General features: G+C 45.1%; 1 protein-coding gene across 2 annotated transcripts in view; it reads left to right on the top strand.

The window, feature by feature from the left end:
• SUDS3 (SIN3A corepressor complex component SDS3) overlaps positions 1-20,709 on the top strand; it is a 36,022-nt gene extending 15,313 nt beyond the window's left edge. The window contains exons 7-13 of one of the 2 annotated variants that reach the window (XM_088828204.1): positions 3,360-3,443; positions 4,573-4,646; positions 4,797-4,818; positions 5,984-6,089; positions 14,293-14,377; positions 17,361-17,446; positions 20,278-20,709. In XM_088828204.1, coding sequence (XP_088684330.1) covers positions 3,360-3,443; positions 4,573-4,646; positions 4,797-4,818; positions 5,984-6,089; positions 14,293-14,377; positions 17,361-17,446; positions 20,278-20,299 — 479 coding nt within the window. In that variant the 3' untranslated portion in view covers positions 20,300-20,709. Of the gene's footprint in view, positions 1-3,359; positions 3,456-4,572; positions 4,647-4,796; positions 4,819-5,983; positions 6,090-14,292; positions 14,378-17,360 lie in introns of both variants that reach the window. The other variant, XM_055404844.2, reaches the window with a different exon arrangement.
• The last annotated feature ends 5,568 nt before the right edge of the window (positions 20,710-26,277 follow it).

The raw sequence follows: 26,277 nt of genomic DNA, 5'->3' as shown, positions 1-26,277 counted from the left end.
CATGCCCCACCGCCTGTCTCTTACAGGCACCCATTTATAGTCACCATGCAGCCTTGGTTTGTGACGTTGCCGGTAGAAAGGGGTGCCTGGGGTTTGCCCTGGGCCTTCAGTCCAGCCCCTGATTTGGGGGTAACTGCCCGTCTGCCACAGTGTTGACCCTGCTGTGGCTCTTCTGTCGGAGACGATGCTGTTTCCTGATCGAGTGTCTTCTCCAGGGTGGCTACACTTTGAGGTCTGAGTTTCAGTCCCTGAAGTTTGTCTTTTGTCAGAGCCCTTGGGACCCCTGGTTAAACCCAGGAGACTGATGTAAACCCAGCCTGTCGATTCTGGTGAGAAATAGAATTTCTAGATCAGCTCAGACCCAGATGGTCAGCACCTCTCATCTTTCTGTGAAAAATCGTCTGTGGAAGCCAACCCTGCAAACCTTGCTGGGACTGGAGCAAAACGAGTTAAGTAAACAGTCTTACTGTGTCATTTGGGACTGTAATGCTTACATACGTTGCCCTTCCCCTTGAGTTACATCCTCCACCTGGACCCTGGGCCAGGATTACTTCCTGCTCACTCACTCTCCTAGACAGTGGTGGGGACATGGTAATTAATTTTAGAGATTTCCTCGGAGCACCTTCCTTATGCTGAAGTAGTCTTTGAGGTAAATTGATTAGGCTAATACCATGACTAGGCCAGTGAAATGGATTGATTTTCACCATTGCAGAGGAGAATTCAATTATGTTTTCTTATCTGTGAATGATTGGGTGCAGTTATTTTTTTCTGAGTTTTTGGTCTTTGAATGAACCAGCTTATTCCCAGATCTTCTCAGCTTTCCCGCTCCCTGCTTGTTTCCATCATGTATCTCCTACCCCTGATGGGCAGGGCACACTTGGCTGGGGTCTTGGTGCCTTATCTCTGATATTTTTTCATCTTCCAAATTAGGTCTAAATGTTGGAAAGCCTCACAGTTGACAGCAGTTGCCTTCAAGTTTGTAACTTCTATTGCAGCTGTTTGTGCCATGACTTTTCAGAAAGATCTTTGTATGGTTTTTTTCCTGGCTGAGAGCTCGATGATAAAAACTGGCATTGACTAAACTCTAGTTACGCCAGGCACCATGTTGAGGGCTTTATACCTGTCATCATAAAATCTTCACAGCACCCTGTGAGGGAAGTGTTACTGGTATTTACGTTTTATAGATGAGGAAACTTGAGATGCAAGAGTATTTACTCAGCCTGACTGACAACGTCACACACTGCCACGGGGATTCCCACCCACCCAACCAGTGAGAAACTGGGGAGGGTGGCATTTCAGCACAGGGTAAGAGATGTCTTTTAGGGAGATGGCCCCTCACTCTCCCCCATTATATCCTCTTGGGCCTTGTGCATTGCCGTGGTGGACAGGCCACCTCGAATTCTGTCAGGCTATTCTTTCAGCAGTCCATGTAGGTGACAGTCACAAATGAACTGGCCCTCAACATCAGGCTTGACTTCATCTAGTTATTCTATGGGAAATCGTGTGCAGCCAGCCCTTGCTGTGTGCCAGAAGTGTGCTCGGCCCTGGGGTGGAGTTGGTGTGTCTACTGGGGGAGCAACCAGGAGCTTGGTGGAAGGGCTCCTACAGATGCTCTGGTTGCTGGGACAAAGGCAGGACTTCTCAGAAGCCGTAACAGCAGAGGGAGTGTTGAGCTGGCTCTTGGAGGTTGTCATGTGTAGGAGTTTCCTGGCAGAAAAGAGGAGGCTGGGCAAGGGACAGCACACAGAGGCTGAAGGCATAAACGGTAAGGTGCCTGTGGGTGACCGAAGAGTTGAAAAGCTCCCAGAGACTCTGTGCAGGGAGGAGAAGGGACGGAGACCAGAAGGGAGAAGCGAAGTGAAGTTGCTCAGTCATGTCCGACTCTTTATGACCCCATGGCCTGTAGCCTCCCAGGCCCCTCAGTCCATGGAATTTTTCAGGTAAGAGTACTGGAGTAGATTGCCATTTCCTTCTCCAGGGGATCTTCCCGACCCAGGGATCAAATCCAGGTCTCTTGCATTGCAGGCAGACACTTTACTGTCTGAGCCACCAGGGAAGCTGGTATGGCCTTTATTCTGTAGCCAAAGCAAGGCATTGATATGTTTCCTGAGAAAAGTGACGTGATGAATGATCTGATTTGTGTCTGAGGAAGAGCCTTTGACAGAGGCGAGGGTATGATGAGAGGATGGAGTTGAGAGGTAGTGAAAAGGCAGCATGCATGAGTGCTAAGTTGCTTTAGTTGTGTCCGACTCGTTGCGACCCCACGGACTTTAGCCTGCCAGGTGGCTCTGTCCATGGGATTCTCCAGGCAAGAATAGTGGAGTGGGTTGCCACACCCTCCTCCAGGGGATCTTCCCAACCTAGGGATTGAACCCGCATCTCTTATGTCTCCTGCATTCACAGGTGGATTCTTTACCACTAGTGCCCCCTGGGAAGCCCAGTGAAAGGGCAGAACTGCCATTATATGATGGATCTGATGTGTGGGTGAAGAAAGTCACAGATGATAGTTGGCTCTGACTGGGGAGGGTGGGTGGTGGAGGAGATGGTCTCAGAGGTGAATCACAGGAAAGAAGTGGTTTCCTCGGAACCTGGAGAAGAACGTGTGGCGGTGTAGGGTGCTGTGCGACAGGGTGGGTGGAGCTGGAGTGAGAACTGACAAGACCTCAGAGCTCACCTGCATCTAAGGAGCAGGCCAGCAAAACGGAGCCCAACAATGGAAACCAGGAGCGAAGGAGGGACCTCGGGGAGAGGTTGTATGTAGGGGAGGTGGCCACGGTGACACCCAGTCGGGAGAAATCAAGGAGGAGGAAACGAGACCTTTACCAGGAGCCTCCAGGGTATCAGTCTGGGTAGTTGAGTAGTTTAAAAAGGTTGTAAAATAATAAGAGTTCAGGCTTGTAAATCTCATGTAAAACTGTTGAGACTGAGGCCAGAGGCCTCTGAAGAGCCTATTACACCACTGGGCTTTGGTTCACTCACTGTTGGTGGGAAGGGCGGGAATTCGCTGAGACAACCCAGAAGTTCCTTCCAATCCTAAGTGCCTGCTGCTCTGTGGCCTCTTGATTTGAGAAAGGAGGAAGAGGGAAAATGGCTAGTTTCCAGGGAGTCGGAGCGAAGCCGCAACAGCTGCAGTGGGAAGCTGCAGGGGGGCTGCCGTTTCTGAGGGGGATGTGCGCTTGGGTCAGCTTTCAGAGTCTCCTGAGGAAGTCATTCGGCGTCTGACTCAGGTCATGCGTGGACGGGACATCCCCCATAAAACAACTCTGATAGGGTGGCTCTGGGGCTGATAGTCCTACTGTAGGTTCTTGCTGACTTCAGGTGGCAGTTGGATAGCTTGACCCTTTACATTCTTGCCACAGACTCCATGGAAGTGAAACCCATCATGACCAGAAAGTTGCGGAGGCGACCGAATGATCCTGTCCCCATCCCAGACAAGAGGAGGAAACCTGCTCCTGATATCCACTCGCAGCAAGCCTTCATCACGCCCTTTCCTTTAGACCACTGAATCCTTTGCTTTTCCTTTTGATAGACTGAACATGTCCATTGTGCTACAGGAATTGTCATATTAGGTTGGAAAGCACATATATTAGACCATGAGATAGAAGGTGTTGGAGTCCTCAGTCGTTTATGCTTTGAGTGGGAGGGAGTTGCAGAGAGCGGTCATTTGGAAAGGGACTCTGAGCTCCTTTTACACTCACTTGGAGGTTCAGGACAGCTGAAAATTTCACGTGCCCTTGATTTTTCCACTAAGCAAATGAGGACTGTAACTGCCTCTTGTACTTCCGTTCCGTTCCGTCACTCAGTCGTGTCCGACTCTTTGCGACCCTGTGGACTGTGGCCTACCAGGCTTCTCCATCCATGGGATTCTCCAGGCAAGAATACTGGAGTGGGTTACCGTTTCCTTCTCCAGGGGATCTTCCCGACCCAGGGATCGAACCCAGGTCTCCCACATTGGAGGCAGATGCTTTAACCTCTGAGCCACAGCTATATCCCCCAAACAGTGGATTGCAAACTGCTGTTCAGTTGAAACAAAAAAGAGTTTAGTTAGACGTCAAGAAACCCTTCTCATCATAAGAATGGAAAGGGGACATGTCGGGAGGCGGGGGTGTTTATCTTCTCGAGGAGATAATAAAAAGCCATTTGTACAGAATGGTTTTCTTATTTATCTGCTAGGAGGACAGGGCATGACTTCCGGTCCCTTCATCTTCCCAACCGAGAATTGAAGCTGCTAGGCAAGATTATATATGTGTGTGGAAGTCTCAGATCTTAGGGACAAAAGCACTTCACAAGTGGCAGATGAAGTTTTTTCCTGTGTCCTGGGCTGTCACTGTTACTGTAGTTACCTGTGGAGTCTCATTTCACCTTCTTGACCATCAACATTTGTAACATGGGGAACGTGGATTCTTTTAAATACCTGACTCCACCATGTTGAGTAGGAGGATCAGAAAGTTCCGAGAGGCAAACTGTAGGAACATGGTAGAACTTCCTCTCACTTGGTAGATTCTCAAATGCTGGCACCATCTTGTTGAATTCTGTTTGCTTGGAAACTGTCCTTTTTAGACACATTCCTTTAACTCTCAACACCCCAGCTCAACTATTTGTTAACAGATGAGCAGATCATGGAGGATCTGAGAACGTTAAATAAGGTACATTGTGATTTTTTTTTTTTTATTTATTTGAAAGCTCGAGCTTTATTTTGTTCACATGTTGCTTGTGAAATCACTGTGATACCTTTGACACCTTAAGTTGCATCTGAAATGATTTTCTCTAAGATTTTTTTGTTGTTCTTCCTACAGCTGAAGTCACCCAAGAGACCAGGTAAGTGCACGATGTTGCAGGCATTTGTGCAGCCTTTTTATTGTATTATTGGAAAATCATGTGAAAGCCTGACAAGGAGTTGTCATGGTTTTCAAAAATAAAACATTCATCATTTACCTAAGAGCAGTCATCGTGAAAACCAAAGGGGACCTTTAAGCTCATCCTACCCTGATTTTTATGTTTCACCCTGCTATGTTAAAGGTGCCTTTGTCTTTTCCTTAGGATTTATTGTAAAAAAGACATATGATCCTTTCCTTTCCTTTGTAGGCATTAGGCATAAGATGTCAGCACAGATCCGTTTCTGAAAATGAAATCAGGATGTTTCAGTGTTAGTCGCTTGGTAGAGTTCAGCACGAGGTGTGCTTATCCAGTGGCTTTTCACAGGCTGGTTCTCCTAAGGGCCTTTCGGGGTACCCCAGTCCCAACTTACAGAAGAGACAGGCCCAGTGTTCAGGGTGCTTCATTCAGAGCACACTTAAGGGTCTTTGCTAGGCTGCAAAATAGAACTCTGGACTGGCAAGGCATTTTTGTTGTTGTTTTTAAACATGCTGATTACTTACGCATCCCTCCATGAGGCAAGTCTTGTGAAAGGAAACAAGATTCTTCCCACTCTAAATAATTCCCTCCTGAAAGCCACCATGGTCTGGAGAGAGGTCCTGAGTGTCTGAAGGCCTGGTGGGGTGGATTTTTGAGTAAGTGTGTGAATTTAGATGATTTGAACCCATTTTAGTTATCAGCGCTATTAGCTTGACTCGATACATACCCCCAATAACCTGCTCTATCTCTTAATAAATATTTCTAGGCATGGTTTAATTTTTATAAATTTAAACAGATTTTTCTAGTTCTTGCCCATTGGAGCTTCTGATCGTCAGTGGTGTTTTAGTCCTACCCTCAGTCACCTTGGGCACATCCTTAGCCTGCCTGAGCTCAGGTTTCAGTTTCTCTTCCGTGGGGAGGTTAATCTTTGCCTTGCCTGCTCACAGAGTTGCTTTGAAGATGTGATGTACAAGAATTTTGTTGAATTTCCACTTATTACAACGATAAGAACTTGAGGATCGTGACTGTTACCCCCTTTTAAATAGCATTTCACTTAAAGCATGTTAGTGGATGGACTTGCATGCTTGTGACACACTTAGTCATGGGAATATCTCTTTGGTTCCTCCAGCATCCCCGTCCTCTCCCGAACACTTGCCCACCACCCCTGCAGAGTCTCCAGCCCAGAGATTTGAAGCTCGGATAGAAGATGGCAAACTGTACTATGATAAAAGATGGTAAGTTCTGTGTGAACATAAGTTACTCATTAGTATCTCGAAAGAACCATTTGGAAAGAACCATGGCTGTCTCTAGTTATTATTTCAGAGCATGGCTGCTGCTTAACTAAAGGTTGAGGGACATTAAGAAGTGTGTCAGAAGTCTTGGATTGATGCTGCTTGTTAGATCTCTGAAGGCAGTGTTCTCCAAAACATGTTCTTCTGATCATGCTGCTGCCACCATACTAGAACCTGCAGGCTTACATCTTTTGTGGTGCCCCTGTAGACGGGTGAGGGTTTATGTCCCCTTCTGCCTCCCCTTAACTGTGCCCTCTGCATGCTGAAATTAATAGGGGTTCTGTGGTCAGGTGAGTGTGGGCAGTGGCTGGGTTACCTAAGATCAGTGGGTTTTGTCATTGTAGCACTCAGGCTCTTCTGATATGCTAGTGTACACTGTGAATTTCTGAGATGTTACTCAGTACTGTTTATCTGACCAAGGTACCCTTTTACACAGGCTGTCCTGGTGGCTCAGTGGTAAAGAATCTGCCTGCCAGTGCAGGAGATGGGGTTCAATCCCTGGGTTGGGAAGATACCCTGGAGCAGGAAATGGTGACCCACTCTAGTATTCTTGCCTGGGAAATCCTATGGACAGAGGAGCCTGGTGGGGTCGCAAAGAGTAGGACATGAGTGAGTGACTGAGCATGCGTGCACCCTTTTACACACCACATCCTGCAGCACAAGTGTTCCAGGGAAGGTTCCTGGGAGAGGTGTGGCATTACTAGTAAAACATTACTAATTTAGATTGAAGACGGTTTGAAATCTTCAGGCCACCACTCTGGTTATTGGGAAGGAAATAGCAAAACAATATGAAAAAACCTTATTCATGCATTTGCTCTTTTTGTAAAGGTTTCCTCCTGTCTGCTCTGTAACTGGGCATCTGCTAGGTGTCAAGTTACCTGGACCCTGCCACCTTTTCTTTAGATTCCCAATTCCTCCTTTTAGTCATTGCTCACGTGTCGGCATGCTGTTGCTCAGGTTAAGTCATGGTGGACACGTTTCTGTGCTGCCTTTCTACTTGTTTGTATGGAGAATGTTTCTCTGGGTTATTGTAGGGTCTCTGTAATTGCCATTTATAATGGTTAGATAATGTTTTGAGTTTCAGGATTTAAACCAAAATTCTAAAATTAGTTATGATTATTGTGAATGTTTTGAGGTTTCTTAAAAAAAAAAGCCCCAATGTTAAATGTCTGAAGTTGGTAAAAATGCTCAGAGACCTAGTGGTGCCTGAAGTAAATCAGTTCCACCCGTGAGGTTACAGTGAGTTAATAACCCAGTAGAGGATGAAGGCTGGATCTGTCTGTTAGCCTGATCTTGGTGACTTCTGCCCTGTCATTTGATTCTTCGGTGTCCTTCTAAAAGGCCAGTTGTGTTGTTTTCTAGGGTTGCTTGTCAGAACATAGCACCACTAGATGGCAGGCCCCGACAACTCAACACATGAAGGGGCAAAATAAGATGAAAAATGTTTCTAATAATGAAAACCAAATAACCTTTAAAGATAAAGCCCACACATAAGAACCGTCTTCAAAGATGATGAAATTTATCACTAACATCTTTACTAATCTTTGAGTCCTAAAGCCCTGTGATATTTCAGCTGATGTTCATTTTGTCATTGCATCACTTTATGTCTTCCTTCTCCTAAGGCTTAGTCCTCAGATTTACGAGATATGAAAAGGCAGTAAAATAAAATTCTTTGTTTTTCTAAAGAAAGGATCCACATTGACGGTGTTTCACAGTGTAGACCGTGGTCAGGTGGGATGTGTCCAACCACCTAACCTTTTGGAAGGAATCACTGTCTTTCTCCCAGTGGCAGCAGAGATCTTTCAAGTGTCTGGGAGCATCTGATAATTTCAGTGACTTTCAGGTTGCTTACTCTGTTGTTAAGTATGATGACTGTTGCTTTCTGCATTATTTGTGTTCCTCTTCTGTGGCCTTGCCCGTCAGAATTCATGTCACATCTGCTGAGAGAGGGGCCCTCCCTTTCCGCTGGATCTGGAAAGTGTGTTTGCCGGAATCCTGGCTGGTACACTCCCAGTGCAGGACTGGCCTCTCACGTCTCTCCAGGCTCCTGGTGTTTGGCTCTGTGTCCTTGTCCATTTGGAGGCTCTCATTCTTCCTTCTTTCTCAGTAGTCCTGGCCTGTGGCTGAGAGGTCAGCTGAACTGCTTTCTGCTCTTGCCGGTGGCGTGAAGTATTTTGGTGAAACAGTATTTCTGGCAAAACACATTTCATTGAGTTTTAAATGACTTCAGCACAATGAGTGTGATTTGGGCTGCCTATCTTGGCCTGAACGCTTATTTATCAGGCTACGTTTCACTTGGGAAGATGAGCATCTGCCCTTGCCTCTGGGTACACTGCTTTTAAGATATTTTATGTCCTGCTGGAGGTTTTCCTCACGTTTTGATTTGTACTAATGACCCTCCTTAGAAAGCACTGTGAAAGTAGCTGAGATTTTAAGGTGGCTCATTGATGGTGCCTGTGCCGGTGGACTGTATTTTCTCTCCTTACTTTAAATCTGGGGCTGCTAAAGTGAATCCAGTGAAATCACCCACTTGCACGGGTGGATTTAACCCTCCGGCCTAGTTGTTATTAATAACTCAGAGCAGTGACTCCTTTTTTATTTTTAATTGGAGGATAATTGCTTTACAGTGTTGTGTTGATTTCCGCTGTACAGCACCTTGTATCAGCTATAAGTGGATGTATATCCCCTCCCTCTTGAGCCTCCCACCCACCCCCACCTTCCCAGCCGTGACTCTTTACAGCTGGAATTGGGACTCCTTGCAGTCCTGTGGTTATAACATGGCATTCGTTTTTTGGGGGAAATAAAACATTATCAGGATTCCCAGGAGGACACAAAATTAAATTAATTCTACCCCTTCTCTGCCCCACTTTTTGACCCACCTTCTAAAGAAATTGGTTTCCTCAATAATAGCAGTGGTGGTTCTAGTTCATTGGGTTTAGCAATAGAGGCAAAACTTTAAGGACTTAATTGTAGGGATTCCCCCAGGTCAGAATTTCCATTAGTAATAAAGTCAATTTGACATTTGGGGCTTGTTCTCTGAGGCTATTTAAAATATTTTTTCAGCAAAGATGAGTTGTAGCTTATCAAACAAGTTAATTGGTTTAAAAAAAAAAAGGATACATTTTTACTAATTTAACTCAATTTTTTTTGCTTTTTTTTTTTTTAAACATTCTTTGAACATATTTTGAATTTTCCACTATTTTTTTAATTAATATTTAGAATTAGCAAGTAAATTTGTATGGTAAGGTTGCCATATGCTTTCTGGTTTCATCTTGAAAACTTACCCCTGCCATCACTCACTATGTATGAGCACTTTAATTTCTGAGGACTTGTTTTTTTCCCAGAGAATTTGGATAATTAGTAGATTTGATATCCAGGGATAATGGTTCCCCAGGACCACTTGGTGATGCGAGAGAACCCCCTGGAGGTCCCAGAGCCTCTGCTGCAGAAGGACTTGGGAGTCAGCTTGTTTGGGAAACAGTGCTGGCCAGCTCTCCTGTGGAGCACGCAGCAGGCACAGGAGCGTGTGAGCAGCGGTGGGCATTCGAGCCACCACGATTCAGTGACCCCGGAGCAGGCAGGTTTGAGAGCTGGCCAGTTATGCAAGTCTTAGACCGCTTGCCAGGCTTCCCAGACCAGATTGCATCTACTCCTGATATCTACTTTAAAGCCAGGCTGGTGTGTTGGCATTTGGATGCTGAGTGTATCAGAAGGAAGATACTATGCATTCCAGGACAGCTGTTCTGTCTCCCAGAATTGTCTTTAACAGATATTAAGACATAATTTGTGACATTAAGTTTTCTTCTCACCATTTTTTGGTGACTTTGGTATTTTCCAGTATTGTGGCTTATAAGAAAGTACAGTATACCTTTTATTACAAGTAATGGGGCTTCCCTGGTGGTTCAGACAGTAAAGAGTCTGCCTGCAATGCAAGAGACTCAGGTTTGATACCCCCATCTGGAAGATCCCCTGGAGAAGGAAATGGCAGTCCACTCTAGTATTCTTGCTTGGAGAATTCCATGGACAGAGGAGCCTGGTGGGCTACAGTCCATGGGGTTGCAAAGAGTTGGATATGACTGAATGACTAATGCTTTCACACTTTTGTACCTATTTATTCTGAAAAGAAGAAAACCATGCAATGAAAGAAATATCATTCTTTTCTGAGGTTTTTATTTTATATTTTGGTGACATTTTAATATATATTTAATAGACATTTTAATATATAAGCTTACCTGGTTTTTTTCTGTGTGTATGATACACACGGAACACACATTATGTTGTATCATGCGCCCAGGGACATAATGGAGGTAGCTTTTTTCTTGACTTGGCAGTATATTGAGCACATTTCACACTAGTTATATACTTCTGTACCACACCCACCCATGACCTTTCTTTATTAAAGTATTTAGAAAGTAGTATCAGGGTGACTCGAGGCTAGTTGCATGTTATTTTGTGTTGTTTATCTCTTTAATAACTCATAATCCCCATAGAGTAGCTGTGAATAGTCTCCCCTTCTGTTTTTATTCTAACCATTACTCAAAACTTTACCATTTACACAGGATGGTTGGCTTAGATGTGAGAGGGAAACTCAAGTTTGAGTTTTGCCATGAACCAGTTCACCCTTTCCTCATGTGCTGTAATGTTAACATATTTAGCATTATGGAGGTCCCCTGACCCAGTTTACCAACTAATCCCTGGCCAAAAGCAACTTTAAAGCTGAGTCTCAACCAGTGTTGCTGTTCTAATTGAATCTATGATTCTATTTTTTTTCATAGTGTTCTCAGGAAATAAACTGACTTGGAAATTTGAGTTTTCAGCTCCTAAGTAGCACGTTAAAGAGTGCTTAGAACCTTGATTGAACCCATTTGGGCGTGAAGTGAAAGTGAAAGTCATTCAGTTGTGTCCAACTCTTGCAACCCCATGGACTATATGGTCCATGGAATTCTCTAGGCCAGAATACTGGAGTGGGTAGCTGTTCCCTTCTCCAAGGGATCGTCCCAACCCAGGGATCGAACCCAGGTCTCCCACATTGCAGGTAGATTCTTTACCAGCTGAGCCACAGAGAAACCCTTGTGGGCGTGAAGTGCATCCTTAACTGTGATTTCTTAGCAGTGGATTATTTCACTGTACCAGCAGAACAGAGTCTGTCTTCTTCCCCAACAGAAATCGTGGTAAGATGGCAATGTTTGCCAGGAGATGCATTTTGGTGGAAGCTACATGAGTTGGTGGATCTGTTAAGTCAACTCTGTGAAGCCAGAATGAATCAAAGGTTACGTTCTTGACTGTACTGGACTGGCCCAGGCCAGAGTTGCCAGCAGCACCTCTGCTGATGTTTCCAGCTCTGGTCACACAGCAGCTACTCCTTCCCCTTGTGACAGCTGTTACTGGCTCATTTGTGCTTTGGCCTTGGCCTTCTCCCTGAACTTGTAGAAGAAAGTGAAGATGGTCCTGCACTACAGGCCAAGAGGATAGATGCAGAGACTGAAAGGGGAAGAGTCTTGTCTTACCCTGGTCAGTTCTCCCAACTGACCAGGGCAAAGTTAGGTACCTTTTGGTCCAAGTCTAATGCTCAGAATTTCACCTAGTTAGACTTGGCAAGTATGAGTATTTAATAGTCACTGCCATTATATTCAAAGCTCCTGATAGGAGAGACCTTATGGCCTTGTTGGCTGTCTGCCTCCACCCTCTAGGGTGGCCAGTGATACAGTGAGTGGCTAATGAGCCTTTGTTGAATGAGCAATCAGAATAAGGGCTGAATTTGTCCTGTTGTCTTGTTGAAAAAGGCCGGCCAAATTTACTTATTTTCAATTTGTTATCTGAACAAATAGAAAATAATGGAACAGTATGTTCAAGCCTGTCTGTTCATTTTGCCCACCCTCCTGCCTCAGTGTTTTGGGGGTGGAGATAGACAGTGGGGACATAGGTTTTACTTGAAAAATTATAATTTACTTTCTGAACTGGGTCAGTTCAGTTCAGTCACTCAGTCGTGTCCGACTCTTTACGACCCCATGAACTGCAGCACACCAATCCTCCCTGTCCATTACCAACTCCCGGAGCCTACCCAAACTCATGTCCATTGAGTCGGTGATGCTGTCCAACAATCTCGTCCTGTCATCCCCTTCTCCTCCTGCCCTCAATCTTTCCCAGCATCAGGGTCTTTTCAAATGAGTCAACTCGTCGCATGAGGTGGCCAAAGTATTGGAGTTTCAGCTTCAATATCAGTCCTTCCAATGAACAACCAGGGCTGATCTCCTCTAGGATGGACTGGTTGGATCTCCTTGCAGTCCAAGGGACTCTCTAGAGTCTTCTCCAACACCACAGTTCAAAAGCATCAATTCTTCAGTGCTCAGCTTTCTTCACAGTCCAACTTTCACATCCATACCTGACCACTGGAAAAACCATAGCCTTAACTAGACAGACCTTTGTTGACAAAGTAATGTCTCTGCTTTTTAATATGCTGTCTAGGTTGGTCATAGCTTTCCTTCTGAGGAGTAAGCGTCTTTTAATTTCATGGCTGCAATCAGCATCTGCAGTGATTTTGGAGCCCAGAAAAATAAAGTCAGCCACTGTTTCCACTGTTTCCCCATCTATTTCTCGTGAAGTGATGGGACCGGATGCCATGATCTTAGTTTTCTGAATGTTGAGCTTTAAGCCAACTTTTTCACTCTCCTCTTTCACTTTCATCAAGAGGCTCTGCATATCTGAGGTTATTGATATTTCTCCCGGCAATCTTGATTCCAGCTTGTGCTTCCTCCAGCCCAGCATTTCTCATGATGTACTCTACATATAAGTTAAATAAGCAGGGTGACAATATACAGCCTTGACGTACTCCTTTTCCTATTTGGAACCAGTCCGTTGTTCCATGTCCAGTTCTAACTGTTGCTTCCTGACCTGCATACAGGTTTCTCAAGAGGCAGGTCAGGTGGTCTGGTATTCTCAACTCTTTCAGAATTTTCCGCAGTTTATTGTGATACACACAGCCAAAGGCTTTGGCATAGTCAATAAAGCAGAAATAGTTATTTTTCTGGAACTCGCTTGCTTTTTCGATGATCCAGCAGATGTTGGCAATTTGATCTCTGGTTCCTCTGCCTTTTCTAAATCCAGCTTGAACATCTGGAAATTCACGGTTCACGTATTGCTGAAGCCTGGCTTAGAGAATTTTGAGCACGACTTTACTCGCGTGTGAGATGAGTGCAGTTGTGTGGTAGTTTGAACATTCTTTGGCATTTCCTTTCTTTGGGATTGGAATGAAAACTGACCTTTTCCAGTCCTGTGGCCACTGCTGAGTTTTCCAAATTTGCTGCCGTATTGAGTGCAGCACTTTCACAGCAGCATCTTTTAGGATTTGAAATAGCTCAGCTGGAATTCCATCAGCTCCACTAGTGAACTGGGTCACATAGTCTTAAGTAAAAAACTAAATACAGAGTTGGTTTTCCAGCCCTTTCCTTGGCCCCCTTTTCCACTCTGCAGTGAGACCAAGAATGTAGATTTTAGACTTAGAAGAGTAGGAGGTTGTCTAATCCAAGGAAGGAAGCATTGAAATTAAACCTGAAATCCAGGCTGTTCCTCAAATATAAATTAAGACTCCTTTAATTATGTTTTTGTTGTGGTGGTATTTTTTTTCTTCCCTCCTTTTCTTCATTTCTTTATTGCGTTCTTAAATTTGTGCCAGTACTTACATACTTAAAATTTTTAAGAGGGTAAAGTGAAAGTGAAGTGAAAGTTGCTCAGTCATGTCTGACTCTTTGCAATCCCATGAACTATACAGTCCATGGAATTCTCCAGCTCAGAATACTGGAGTGAGTAGCCTTTCCCTTCTCCAGGGGATTTTCCCAACCCAGGGATCAAACCCAGGTCTCCCACATTGCAGGTAGATTCTTTATCAGCTGAGCCACAAGGGAAGCCCTTATGTTAAATATTCTTACCAAAAAAGAAAAAAAGCTACAAAACTATAGTTATAATAAAGAGGGTGGGAGGAGACTTTGGGAGGGGACAGATGTTTATGACTTGTGGTGATGATTTCATGGGTATGTACTTATCCTCAAACTCACTGATTTGTGTACATTAAATATGTACCACATTTCACATGTCAATCATATCTCAAAAAAGTGGTTAAAAAAATAAGCGTATGTCTTGTTTCTGGCAGGTACCATAAGAGCCAAGCCATCTATCTGGAGTCGAAGGACAACCAGAAACTGAGCTGTGTGATCAGCTCTGTCGGAGCCAACGAAGTAAGGACTGAGCTCCCTCACCCTTTAGGAATGCAAAATGGGACAAACCTGCACTGCAAGTACCACCAAGAAAGTACAGTGGAATCACTGTGTTGCATGTGGGTTAGATTCGACAGATAGCACTTTCAGGCAGAAATTGCACATATTGCTCTGGAGAATCTCTTCCTTTGCATGACTGCAGTATATGCCGGTTTGTACATTCCTTGTGCTTGTGAACTCCCTACAGAGTAGTTGAGTTGGGCACCACTGAGATAGACTGCAGGAAGGAACACAAGGCAAGTCAGCTTGCTGTCTGCACGTTCAAACCATGCCGCTTTTTAAGGAAACAGTCCACCGAGGGTGGGACTTGCCTGTGGAGCCAGCTCGTCTTTCTGTCATGGGTACACAGATTTGTTTCTCGCTCTGAGGATCTAGCAAGGCACCTGGCACACAGTGAGTGCTCAGTAAATGGGTGGTGGTCTCACCTGACCCACACGCCACTCCTCGCCTGCTATCTCTCTAATCCTGCATGTCCTGTTGTGCTTCTGAGCAAGGAGATGCTAGGCTCATGTCTTTAGGGACTAGTCTCCTCCAGTTACTCTTGTAGGATGGGGGCTGGTTGAAAGTCAGCTCAGAGGGTCGTACTCAAAGGACGATGGGACTGGCCTGTGAGTTCTGCTGGCCCTTCATTGGCAGGCTGTCAGCAGTGTGTAACTGGGTATTGTTAGTAGTCAAAAAACAGTTTAAAACTTTAATAGCTGGTTTGGCTTGATCTTTTATCAGTCCACAAATGTCTATAAAGAAATCGATTTTTACCAACTTATTCGTGCCAGTGCACAGTAAATTTAATGAAGCTGGATTATAAAATAACTTAAGCCTATTCTATTCTTCCAGCTTCCTGAATTGAAAATGCCCTCCAATGTGACTAGTTTGCAGAATGATTATTTACTTAGTAGTTATGGAGAGCCTACCAGATAAATGAATGTGATTTTTCTGTAGGCTTGGGATCTGTGTGTCATCCCAAGCCAAGTCAGAACAGGGCATCTCAGAAGCCTGCTGTTCCCTGGCAGTAGGCTTTGCAATTTCACAGCAGAGCACATGTGCCTGGCCCTATGGGCCACTGTACAAGGCACATGTGGCTTCCTGGTACCTGAACCTAACTTGAGAACCTGTGCTGTGACACCTCAGGACTTTTCAGGAAAATACAAATGCAAGTTAGGTTTGTTTTTTTTTTTTTTTTTTTAAGATTGTCACCCTTTGACAGAGTATCAGCGAGATCTGACAAGGGAACAGTGAGACTGAGACATGTCTCCTGGAGGGGAGAAGCCTCAGTGCATCGGAGCCTTGCAACTCTGGCAACGGGGAAACTTTTCTCAATTCTTGGAACTATTTCAGCTCATTCTTTTAGGTCAAATCCTAAGCAACACTGAAGCTACTCGGCCGCTGCATAACTTGACCGTGGGCAGATTTGGTGCGTGGGTCATGGGTCTGAGCATGTTGGTGACTGCCTGCTGGTTCAGGCCTCCTTGAGTCATTTTCAGTTTAAAATGGTTCTTCAAGGTCCTTCAGAAGCTTGGCTTCGTGTGAGGTCTTTATGTTTAAACCAGAGTGCTTGACTAAAGTCTTTTTGTTGTTAAGCAGCCACAGTAAGGAAGTTGAGATGAAACTGAAAATAGTCTGTGTGTGTCCCCCCACTCCCTGCTGGGTCAGACAGTAAAGAATCTGTCTGCAGTGCAGGAGACCTGGGTTCGATCCCTGGATCAGGAAGATCCCCTGGAGAAGGGAATGGCTACCCACCCCAGTATTATTGCCTGGAAAATTCCATGGAATGAGGAGCCTGGCCGGCTACAGTCTGTAGGCTTGCAAGGAGTCAGATGTGACTGAGCGACTTTTTTGAATAAGCTTTTCTAAAACCTGAAAAATGAATGGGGGAAAGAGGAGAGAGATCTGTGAACTTGCAGTTGCATATATGGTGAGATGCAGATCTTTAAAAGACTTACATTAAACTTTTGTCTCCATCTGATTGCATGTTAGGTACATGGTTGAGAGAACAGGTGAGAACAAGAGTCAGACGCTGTGGTTTAGTGAGGAAGAGCAAAGGGGCCTTGATGTCGTGTGCCAGGGTTTCCATTAGACAAGTAGACGCAGCCCTGCTCTTCTGTAACACGGGGATGATGCCAGTACTTACTTCTGAGGGTTTTTCTGAGAATGAAGGAGCTCAGCTTGGTCATCACAGTGCCTGGCCCCCAGGAATTCTTCCCTCAGGTGGGGTGGGCGATGGAGCCCTCCTTCTGCTCCCTGGCTGCAGGATGCTGTGCACTGAGTGCCCCTGGGAGCTCTGGCAGGCCCCCTGCTGGAAGAGTTTTCTCAGTTCTGTGGAAGAATATACCTGCCCTATCCAGTGCCAGATGTCTGATCACATCTGTGGGAGAATGATACGGTCAGGAGGGAAGGACTGTCTTAAGCTAAGTTTGCCTTCTCAGCATCCTAATTGGACTTTCACTCACTCACAGGCATTTTTTTGTTGTTAATTTTTCTATCCTTTCTTGTTATGACCGTTAGCCTTAATTGCCAGGAAACTAGAGTTCTGGAAGGCTGTACCATGAAAGTCCCTTGGGGCAAGGAAAATATTTTCCTGTTTGATTGGAAGTTTGTTTATCCATATGTGTGTCTTAATGTTGCTAATGCTATAATTAAACCAAACCAGAAAGAGTCCTTAAGATGGAGGCAGAAATGAAAAAGAAACTCATGATCACTGTACTTTCCTTTTTGGTACTCAAAGTTGTAAAAGAGATGTCTGGAAGAAATGAGTTCAAGGGCGGATGCCTGCTGTCTGCAGTGGAGGCCAGAGGTCAAGGAGGTGCCTATGAAGGCCTCTTGGGTTGACAGGAAGAGGTTGCCAGCTCTTTGCTGGCACCTAGTTCATGCAGACATCCCCGTGCTCTGAAACATGTGTCCCTCAGTACTGGCCTCTCATCTTGTTCCTTTTCCTTCTCCCCCACAGATCTGGGTGAGGAAGACAAGCGACAGCACCAAAATGAGGATTTACTTGGGCCAGCTTCAGCGTGGGCTCTTTGTGATCCGCCGGAGGTCAGCTGCTTGATGTTCTCCAGTATTCTTCCTTCGACCCCTTTTCTGGAATGGTTTTTGGTTTTGTTTTGTTTTCTTAATAGAAAATTTTTAACTTGGGAATGGCTCCTTGGCCTTGGCAGATGGAGAACACTGTGGTGGATTCTGCAAGGCACCCTCGTGGCGAACCCCGTCCCGCCTTGCATCTTTCTTTGCCTGCGCCGACTTCTGCCAGTCGTCCGTCACCCCAAGACTGTTGTACTCCCCGGAGCATTGGGAGTTTGCTTTACCGAATTTTTTTTTTTTTTTGCTTATGCTTTGTCTTTTTTATTTTTTTCTCTTTTAAAGCCTCCTCTGAGTTTGAAGAGACAACTCTCTCTATTATCTGTAGGTCTTCCTTCCATGGCGAGGAGCAGGAAGGGGTACCCTCTGTAATGCATTTTCACCTTTTGAATCAAATCAGTGGATCATGTAGGTCCCTTCCTTGTCAAGCACAGTTCGCTGCTTCCCCAGAAGCTTGGGGCAGAGGTCCTAGCAGAAGGAGAGTCATTCTCCGGACTCTAAGCCGCCTTGGAGAAACGAATGTCTTGTGTTACGTCTGGTGTGTGCCATCCCTTCCACCAGCTGAAAGACAGAAAACTTCGCGTGGGAGACAGCTTGCACTGCAGTAAACGGGGCTGGGGCAGGGAGAGTGTTTCACGTTCATAAAGTGCTGAAAATCCATATTTCAAATGTTGTTTAAGACAGGTGGTTTATTCACACAGAGTTATTCTAGCTCAGTCTGGAACACGAAGTGATCATTTCAGAAATTTTAGTGTGTAGTTAACTGCTGTCTCCTGCTCCCAAGTAGAAGAGGTGGTCCCTGCTGCCAGCTGATGATCTGGGTTGTCTGTGGTCTGTGGGGAGGTGAGACGGATGGTGGAGTCGTCAGTGATCTGTATACTCTAACTCGGATCACACTCTTGTTGCTGATGGCCAGTGTTTCACCTTGGCCATTCCAAACCCATGAAACCTTGTCAGCTCCCAGGAGCTCTGGCCCAGGTTGGAGACAAAGAAGGCCATGACCACCATTAATCTCACACTCTCCCTAAATGAATCCTGATGAAACAGTCTGCCCTGCTCACGTTCCTTCACTCTCCAAATTGGACAGATGACTTACTGGCTGACTGTTTGCTTTAATATTCTTGTTGCCATCTTAAGATGTTAAAGTATTTGGGTCAAGTGTTTGTATCTCTGAGCAATCAGCAGTCGTTATGTGTCCTAGGAAACCTTTGTAAGCAATTCCCTTGGTCTCAAGTGATTGTCTTCGTGTTATCTCTTGATACACATGTCCCAAAGTAGGTTGTGGAGCTGTGAGGACAAGTAGATTACCTTCTCCAGAGTCCTGGCTTCAACAGAGACCAAACCTTAGTGACCTAGAGTAAAGGCTTGTACAGGTACATTTGAGTTTTAATTTGTAATCCAGTTTTTCCTCTCATTTTCTTCTGGTGTTTGAGTCTCATTTAGAAAATGGGATAAATGATGTCATATCAGAAGTTGCCTGGGTGTTGTGAGTTTCTTTACTGCCTTCCAGTCTCCCACGGTGATGATTTTTACAATAGTGAACCAGATCTGCACTAAACAGGGCCTTCACCTTTTATTTTTTGTTGGCAGCCTTTGCTGTAAGGGCGGCCCTCTCTTGGCTGAATTTTCACCGTGGTGTGTGTCACCTCCCATAATATCAGGGAGCTCTTTGTTATCCCCTTGCACGCTGTGCTGGAAATTTATTTAGATGTATTTTGTGTGTGTTGCCATCAAAGATGGTTTAAAAAAAAATTTTTTTTTTTTAACGATTGTCTTGTCTTCCTACCACTGCTCTAGAGTTTCTTTGGGGGAGTGGTGGTGGTAAGAATTGTATTGATAACAACTTTTCAGCATTGAAGCAGCAGCAACTCAACTTGTTTTCTGGCCTTGCCTGGTGGTTCCTTTGTGCTTTCATGAAAAGATTAGTGATTTGAAGACCAGGCACTTTAGCCTTTTCTCTTCTGTAAATTGGAGGACGTTTGAGGCCACGCTTCAGCATGGACTCCGCCACACCACTGCCTTCTCCTCAGTATCCTCACAACCTTAACAGTCATGATGTAGTGAGAATGGGGGAAACCACGTGGTCTCCTTGAGACATGGCACAGTAAATTATATTCCTGATCCTGGTAGATTTTCTTTTTGTTGAGTCACTCCAGAGATGAAGAGTCAGCAGTTCTGCTCCTCAGATAGACCCCTGCAGTTGGTGACCAGGGAGGGAAGAGCCCCCTTGTTAGGAGATAGAGGTGCTTTTATGATGGGCAAAGTCAAACAAGACAAGGAAGAAACAGATTCTGATCTTCCTAGAATAAGAGGGGCCTGGCTTTAACCCAGGTGGTTATTCTTCCAAAAGGCCTTTATCTCATCAGGGCACCAGATAAATTCCCAGATTCAAACTATTTCCTGCAAGTGATACTTGGATAAAGTTTGGTCCAGACAATTCCAATCAATAACCTATACATATGTTAATCTGATCAAGAACCTGTATGTGTGTTATTCTGTTCAAGAAGCTGTATGTGTGTGATCCTGATCAAGAACCTGTACACGTGTTTTGTTCGAGGCATCGGCCTCAAGTGTTACTGCAGTGTTTGCTGCGGGTGTGTCCTAATATTTATTTTACCTCCACCTAGGAGTTGTGTGTCTCCCTCTCCTCCCTCTCTAAGCCAGTGTCCTCTTGAACAGTTTCCAGATTTCTGTAGCCATACCAAAGCCAGGATATTTTCCTTGATTTGGATACCAGTATTTATAGAAGTCTAACTACCTAACTTTTAAGTTTTTTTTTTTTTTTGAAGAAATTCTAACTGGGGCCAGTAGAAGATCCCAGAAGCTGATCTGCAAATCAAGCTACTTGTATTGGTGTGTGAGACCCTGTGTTTAGGATTGGGTGACTTTTCTAAGAGAAATACGGGGGGTGGGATGGAATGGGTTTGATTGCAATGTTTTGTTTTGTTTTTTTTTAACCTAACTTGACTGGGTGGGGGGTGGGGAGGGGGATCGTATTTTTTACAATATTTTTGTTTTTTATTTTCTATTAACATTTCCTTTTACCCTTGAATTTTTACTAAAATTCCTCCTAATAAAAAAATCTTGTTTCTAATCTGGGAATTTGAAACCTCGGTACTTAATGTTATACCATTTTTTCCAAAGAGTTTAATACCAGAACATGACAAAAAATAACTTACAGCCATTTCAAGCAGTTGGTGGGCTTTTTTTTTATACAATAACATCATTAACTGGTACATTAAATGTTCTGAGAGGTGAATGTAACAAGTAGAGGGTTTTATTTTTTTTCTTTAAATGACAATAAACTTTCAAAGAGAAAACCAGCACGAAATCTGTGTGACATCCATTGATTGCCTAAATGATTAAAATTTATTTTAGGTTTTCCCTTCAGTGGTCATGGGGGAAGGAAGTTGGAGAAGAGGGAGGGACCTCCTAGACATTAGCTTGCTGTGAAGAGTGAGGTATGCGTGATGTCCAAGATGAACTCCCAGGTCTGTAAAGAGCCAGCCTACGGTTGTCGACCCTTAAGTGTAGCCAGCTAAGCTGTTTTCTGGTCAGAAAGGATAGAAGAACCTGATTAAAAATGTAGTAAATACAGTTGACCTAAGGTCTGATGAGGATGCTGTTCATTGAGAACTCGAGAGCAGTACTTGCCAGTCTCACCAAAAAACATGGTGTTTCTACAGCTCCCCAGGGCGGTAAAGTGGTGAGGCTGCTTTCTGCCCCCGGGGGCCAACGGCATCTTGTGCTCACAGCCCAGTTGTGCTTGTAACACCCAATGGGAAGGGCTGCTCACACTTTGGATAATGGAGAAGGGCAGTCACAATCTGGATAATTTTTTATTGTTATCGTAACAACTCATTGGAAGCGAGTTATTTATTGTTACTCGTACAACTCATTGAAAACGACCCCGATGCTGGGAAAGATTGAAGGCTAAGGGAGAAGGGGGCAGCAGAGGAAGAGATGGTTAGATAGCATCACCGACTCAGTGGCCATGAATTGGAGCAAACCCCAAGTGATAGTAGAGCACAGAGAAACCTGACATGCTGCAGTCCATGGGGACGCAGAGTCAGACATGGCTTAGCAACTGAACCACCACAACTGTCATACAGAAAAGTGCACAAATCTTAATTGTACAAGTTGTTTTCTCAGTGTGAGCTCGAACATGTAACCAGCATCTTGACCAACAGACAGCGTCCATGAGCTCTGTAGACTTTCAGTTATCACTCCTTGCTCTGGTATCTGCTCACCCAACAAGTTTCCTCTGTTCTAATCACCTTAGCCTTCGAGCTTTTCAGGTCTATGGGTGGGTCCATAGTTGTAGAAGAGCCAAGTTTCTGGCGTAGACTAGGGGCTGTGGACCGGGGATGTGAGAGCTGGCAGCATAGGGTGTGGTTCAGACTCAGGTCAACCAGCCCACTTCTATTTTGTTACCAAGGCAAACGTGGCTTGCTGTGGATGTTAGTATCTGCCTTTTAGCTGAGTACTCTATGTATCGGGCACTAGACTAAACCCTCTGTAGGAGGTGTTTTCTCACTTAGTCGTGGCAGTAATCTGCTGAAGAGCACTGATACAAAATCAATCCAAGGCTGGCTTCTTTGAAACCCAGAGATCAGCACCATACCTGGTAAGTGCTCCGTGAACGGTAGCTGTCTAGCAGTGTTAGTGTAAAATGATAGGTAGAGTGAGGCAGACTGGTCAGTAAGCATGGCTCCAGCTCCCGGCGCTGTGCCCTTCACCTGCATCCTCTCGTTGAAGCCTTGTAACAGTCTTGGAGGAAGCACATCATTGTTATCACCAGTTTATGGAGGAGGAAGCAGGTTCCGTTAGTCACAGAAAATGGTTCAGTAACTTCTCCAAGGTCACATACTGAGGGGCTGAGTCCAGATCTTTTGGATTCTAAGCCAGCTTTCCTACCTACTCCCTTTTGCTGTCCTTTCCTGACCTCTTCTGTTAAAATCAGATTCGGCATTCTCACCTTTCTTCTTCAGTGCTTCCCTGGCTGTTTATCTGCTCTCACCTCTTGGACACACATCCAGAGCAAATTTTAGAGGTGAAAACACTTACTTGGTTGGACCCTTCCCCTTCCCAGATGACTGGCATTCTCCCTTGGTAGGAGAGCAGAGAGCTAAGCTGGCCAGGAGGTTGCCTGCCTTTGAAAAGGCATGAGTTTTGCGCCAGTTCTGCAAAAGAAGGAACCATTGAGAACACAAAGAGTCTTCCATTTGGATGGAGCTGACTTGATCTCATGAGCAGTGAGAGCAGGGCTTGCAGAGGGAAACACGGATCTGTTTTTCCAACCCACTTTCTTCCTGCCTTTCCTGTGTATAAAGTAAGGAGGAGGGTTAGGAGCCATTGACATGGTTCTGAAATGGCGGCAGAGAGCTAAACATCTGACATGGTGCTGTACTCTGCACATCACATCCTGTGGAGTCACCAGCTGGAAGAGCTACATGGTTCCGCGTCACTTGCTGCAAGCTCAGCACCCACCGGCAACCTGGGCAGAAGCAGGAACAGAACCAATTTCTGGTCTCTCACTAGTGTTCGAGACTCCTCAAGCTCCATCTTTGGGTAAGCACTTTCCCAGCAAGGCACATTGGGACTTCCTTGGCAGTCCAGTGGTTAAGACATTGCACTTCATTGCAGGGGGTATGGGTTTGATTCCTAGTCAGGGAACTAAGATTCTGTGAGCTGCACGGCTTGCCGTGCCCGCCCCCCCCAAGCACTAGATGGAATGAACTAGAAATATGACACCATCAGCTCACCCTGTTGGACATAATAGCATGGCCAGAAATACATTAGCTGTAGCAACTTTTTTAGTGCTAACTGAAATTGATGTTTTTGTGAATAGGTGTGATTATTAAGACAAAGAGATGTATGTTTAGGAGGCTCCGCAGGGGAGTGAGGTAGATAAGACAACATAGTTACCTATGTGCTTAATCCCTTTAACCCATTTTATCTAATCTGTGTCTGCTCAATTCCCCAAAAGACAGAGATCTATAAAATGGCAGAATTCACTTGACAGATTGGGGAGGACCAATAATCAAAATGGTAAAGCTTCTCTCCCCCGTTTCCCAGGAGCTGGAGACTCATCAGTCTGGGTTCTGGTTTTCTGTAGGCTGATGCTCAGATCTGTTGGCATCAGTGCTCCCTTTGTCAGTGGTGTAGATGGGCCAGGGGTAAAAGCAGGGGGTACTCCAGAGCCAGCCAGGAGAGAACAAGCAGGTGCTGGGCTGGGGGGGTGGGGGGCGTGCAGCCCTAGGAATCCAGGCAAGGCCCTGCCGACAGTCAAGAATCACTTGTTTCACCATCTAGTGTTTACAGAGATGCAGTGTGGCAGAGCAAAGCTTAGAAATCAGCCTTTGAATCCGGCTTTGCTGCTTAACTAGCCGTGTGACCTTGGGCAACGTAATCCCTCTGAACCTCAGTTCCCTCATCTGTTAAATAATAATATCCACCTTGGAGGGTGATTTTGAGGATTCTAATAATACTAACACATCTACTGCTTACTGTGTGCTAGGCATTTTACATATATTAACTAATTGAATCCTTACAATCCTATGAGGTCGGTAGTCTTCTAATCCTTATTATGTAGTTGAGGAAATGGAGAATCAGCTTAGGTAACTTGCCCAAGGTCACCCTGCTTGTATATAGTGAGTGAGCCAGGATGCCAAGGCCAGGTGGTCTCTCCTGAGTCCCTGCCCTTGTCCATGGTGCTGTACCACGGTGGTGTCCATAATACAGGGCTGAACAGGGAGTGCCCAGTCTAGAGTCTGTCCCTTCCATTGTCATCCTGCAGCCATCTGTCTGCTGTCTTTGTCAGTCTGAGAGCCAAATCCTAAGAGACCAGAGTGACTCCTGGGAAGATGATTGGTTGAGTGTCAATAGATGATGAAGATGAAGATGTTGGCTTAGGAAATCATGCTAAAAATCAGCTGCAAATGGGTTGTGAATACCCACTCTGTTGGATTGAGAAGGATTCTGTGGCCCAAGTTTGGGTGGAGTGGTAAAGAGGAGTCTAGTCATTTACTTTCACCTACCGTGGGCAGAGGGAGCCTGTTATTTGCCATCCCTGAGTTAGTCAGACCCCTTCCTTCATCTTGAAGGTGAAAACATCTGAGGCCCAGGGATGATAACAATTTGCCTGAGAGTCACATGGCTAGCTCTGGGCAGTGCATGGCTAGAACATGATTGGGCCAGTCATTTGAATACGTACTCGTGTCAGACTCTGTGCTGGGAAGCCCGGTGGAGAGTCCACTTTATGACCTGGCTAATTTGTTGCCTCAGTGGATTCATTTTTGCCTTTGTGTCTGCAGTAGAGGTGATGGGGGTCCTGGGTTTGTCATCCTGGGTTGGCCACTCATTGACCTTGGGGCATTTGCATAACATCTGTGTGCTTCAGTGTGAGGCACTCACCCCAGTGTGTCTGGGACTTTTCTGGGTTTTGCACTGAAAATCTTACATTCCAGGAACCCCCTCAGATCCTGGCAAACCAGGATGGCTGGTCATTCTTAAGTTTCCTCCTCTGTGAAACGGTGGTGAGAATTGCCCCTTTTCCATGGAGTTTTTTTGAGGATTAGCAGATTTATTTGGGGTAAAGCACTTAGAAATAGTAAGTGCTTGTTTAGGATGTAGTAAGACCACAATGAAATTAAAAGACGCTTACTCCTTGGAAGGAAAGTTATGACCAACCTTGATAGTATATTAAAAAGCAGAGACATTACTTTGCCAACAAAGGTCCGTCTAGTCAAGGCTATGGTTTTTCCCGTGGTCATGTATGGATGTGAGAGTTAGACTGTGAAGAAAGCTGATCGCCAAAGAATTGATGCTTTTGAACTGTGGTGTTGGAGAAGACTCTTGAGAGTCCCTTGTACCGCAAGGAGATCCAACCAGTCCATTCTAAGGGAAATCGATCCTGGGTGTTCATTGGAAGGACTGATGCTAACGCTGAAACTGCAATACTTTGGCCACCTCATGCGACGAGTTGACTCACTAGAAAAGACTCTGATGCTGGGAAAGGTTGGGGGCGGGAGGAGAAGGGGATGACCGAGAATGAGATGGCTGGATGGCATCACCGACTCTGTGGACATGAGTTTGAGTGAACTCCGGGAGTTGGTGATGGACAGGGAGGCCTGGCGTGCTGTGATTCATGGGGTCGCGGAGAGTCGGACACGACTGAGCGACTGAACTGAACTGAACTGAAGACCACAGTACCTGTTGGTTGTTTCTTGTTCTTATTATTATGGGAGCTGACGTGTCTCTGCCACAGAATGGTTTCTTGGAGAGCCTAACTCTCATCCCAGACAAGATCGGGAACCTACCCATGGTCATCTGGTCACCTGTACCAATTGCTTGGGATCTTTTTTCTTCTTGAAACAGCCCATAATCAGAGACTGTGATAGTCATTGCATTCGATTCACATGATATTTATGCCACATCTGTTGTACGTTATGTAGTAGATGAGGCTCTTTTTGAGGATTTAGAGATAAAAGCATGGTTCCATGGTTGTCAGTAATTCTGGCTCAGTGTAATAGGTGTAGAGGAAGTGGGACTGGAATGTGGGTGATTGAGAAAATAATAGCAGCTGACATTTATCGAGCAGATGGTTTAGCCTTTGTGTACATTATCATTTATTATTTATTGTAACCCTATGAGGTTGTGACTACAGATCTACATTTCACAGATTGGAAAGCTAAGGTTTCTAGAGGTGAAGAAACTTGCCTCAAGTTCAACCAAACTCAATTCCAAAGCAGGTCTTGCTGACCCAGAGTCTGTATTCTTATTAACCA

The sequence above is a fragment of the Moschus berezovskii genome, chromosome 19 (genome assembly GCF_049115385.1).
Source record: "Moschus berezovskii isolate FMDL1 chromosome 19, NW_MosBer_1.0, whole genome shotgun sequence".
NCBI classification, from domain to species: Eukaryota; Metazoa; Chordata; class Mammalia; order Artiodactyla; family Moschidae; genus Moschus; species Moschus berezovskii.
Note: the sequence above shows the minus strand (reverse complement) of the source record. Positions and strands in the feature narration are given on the sequence as shown.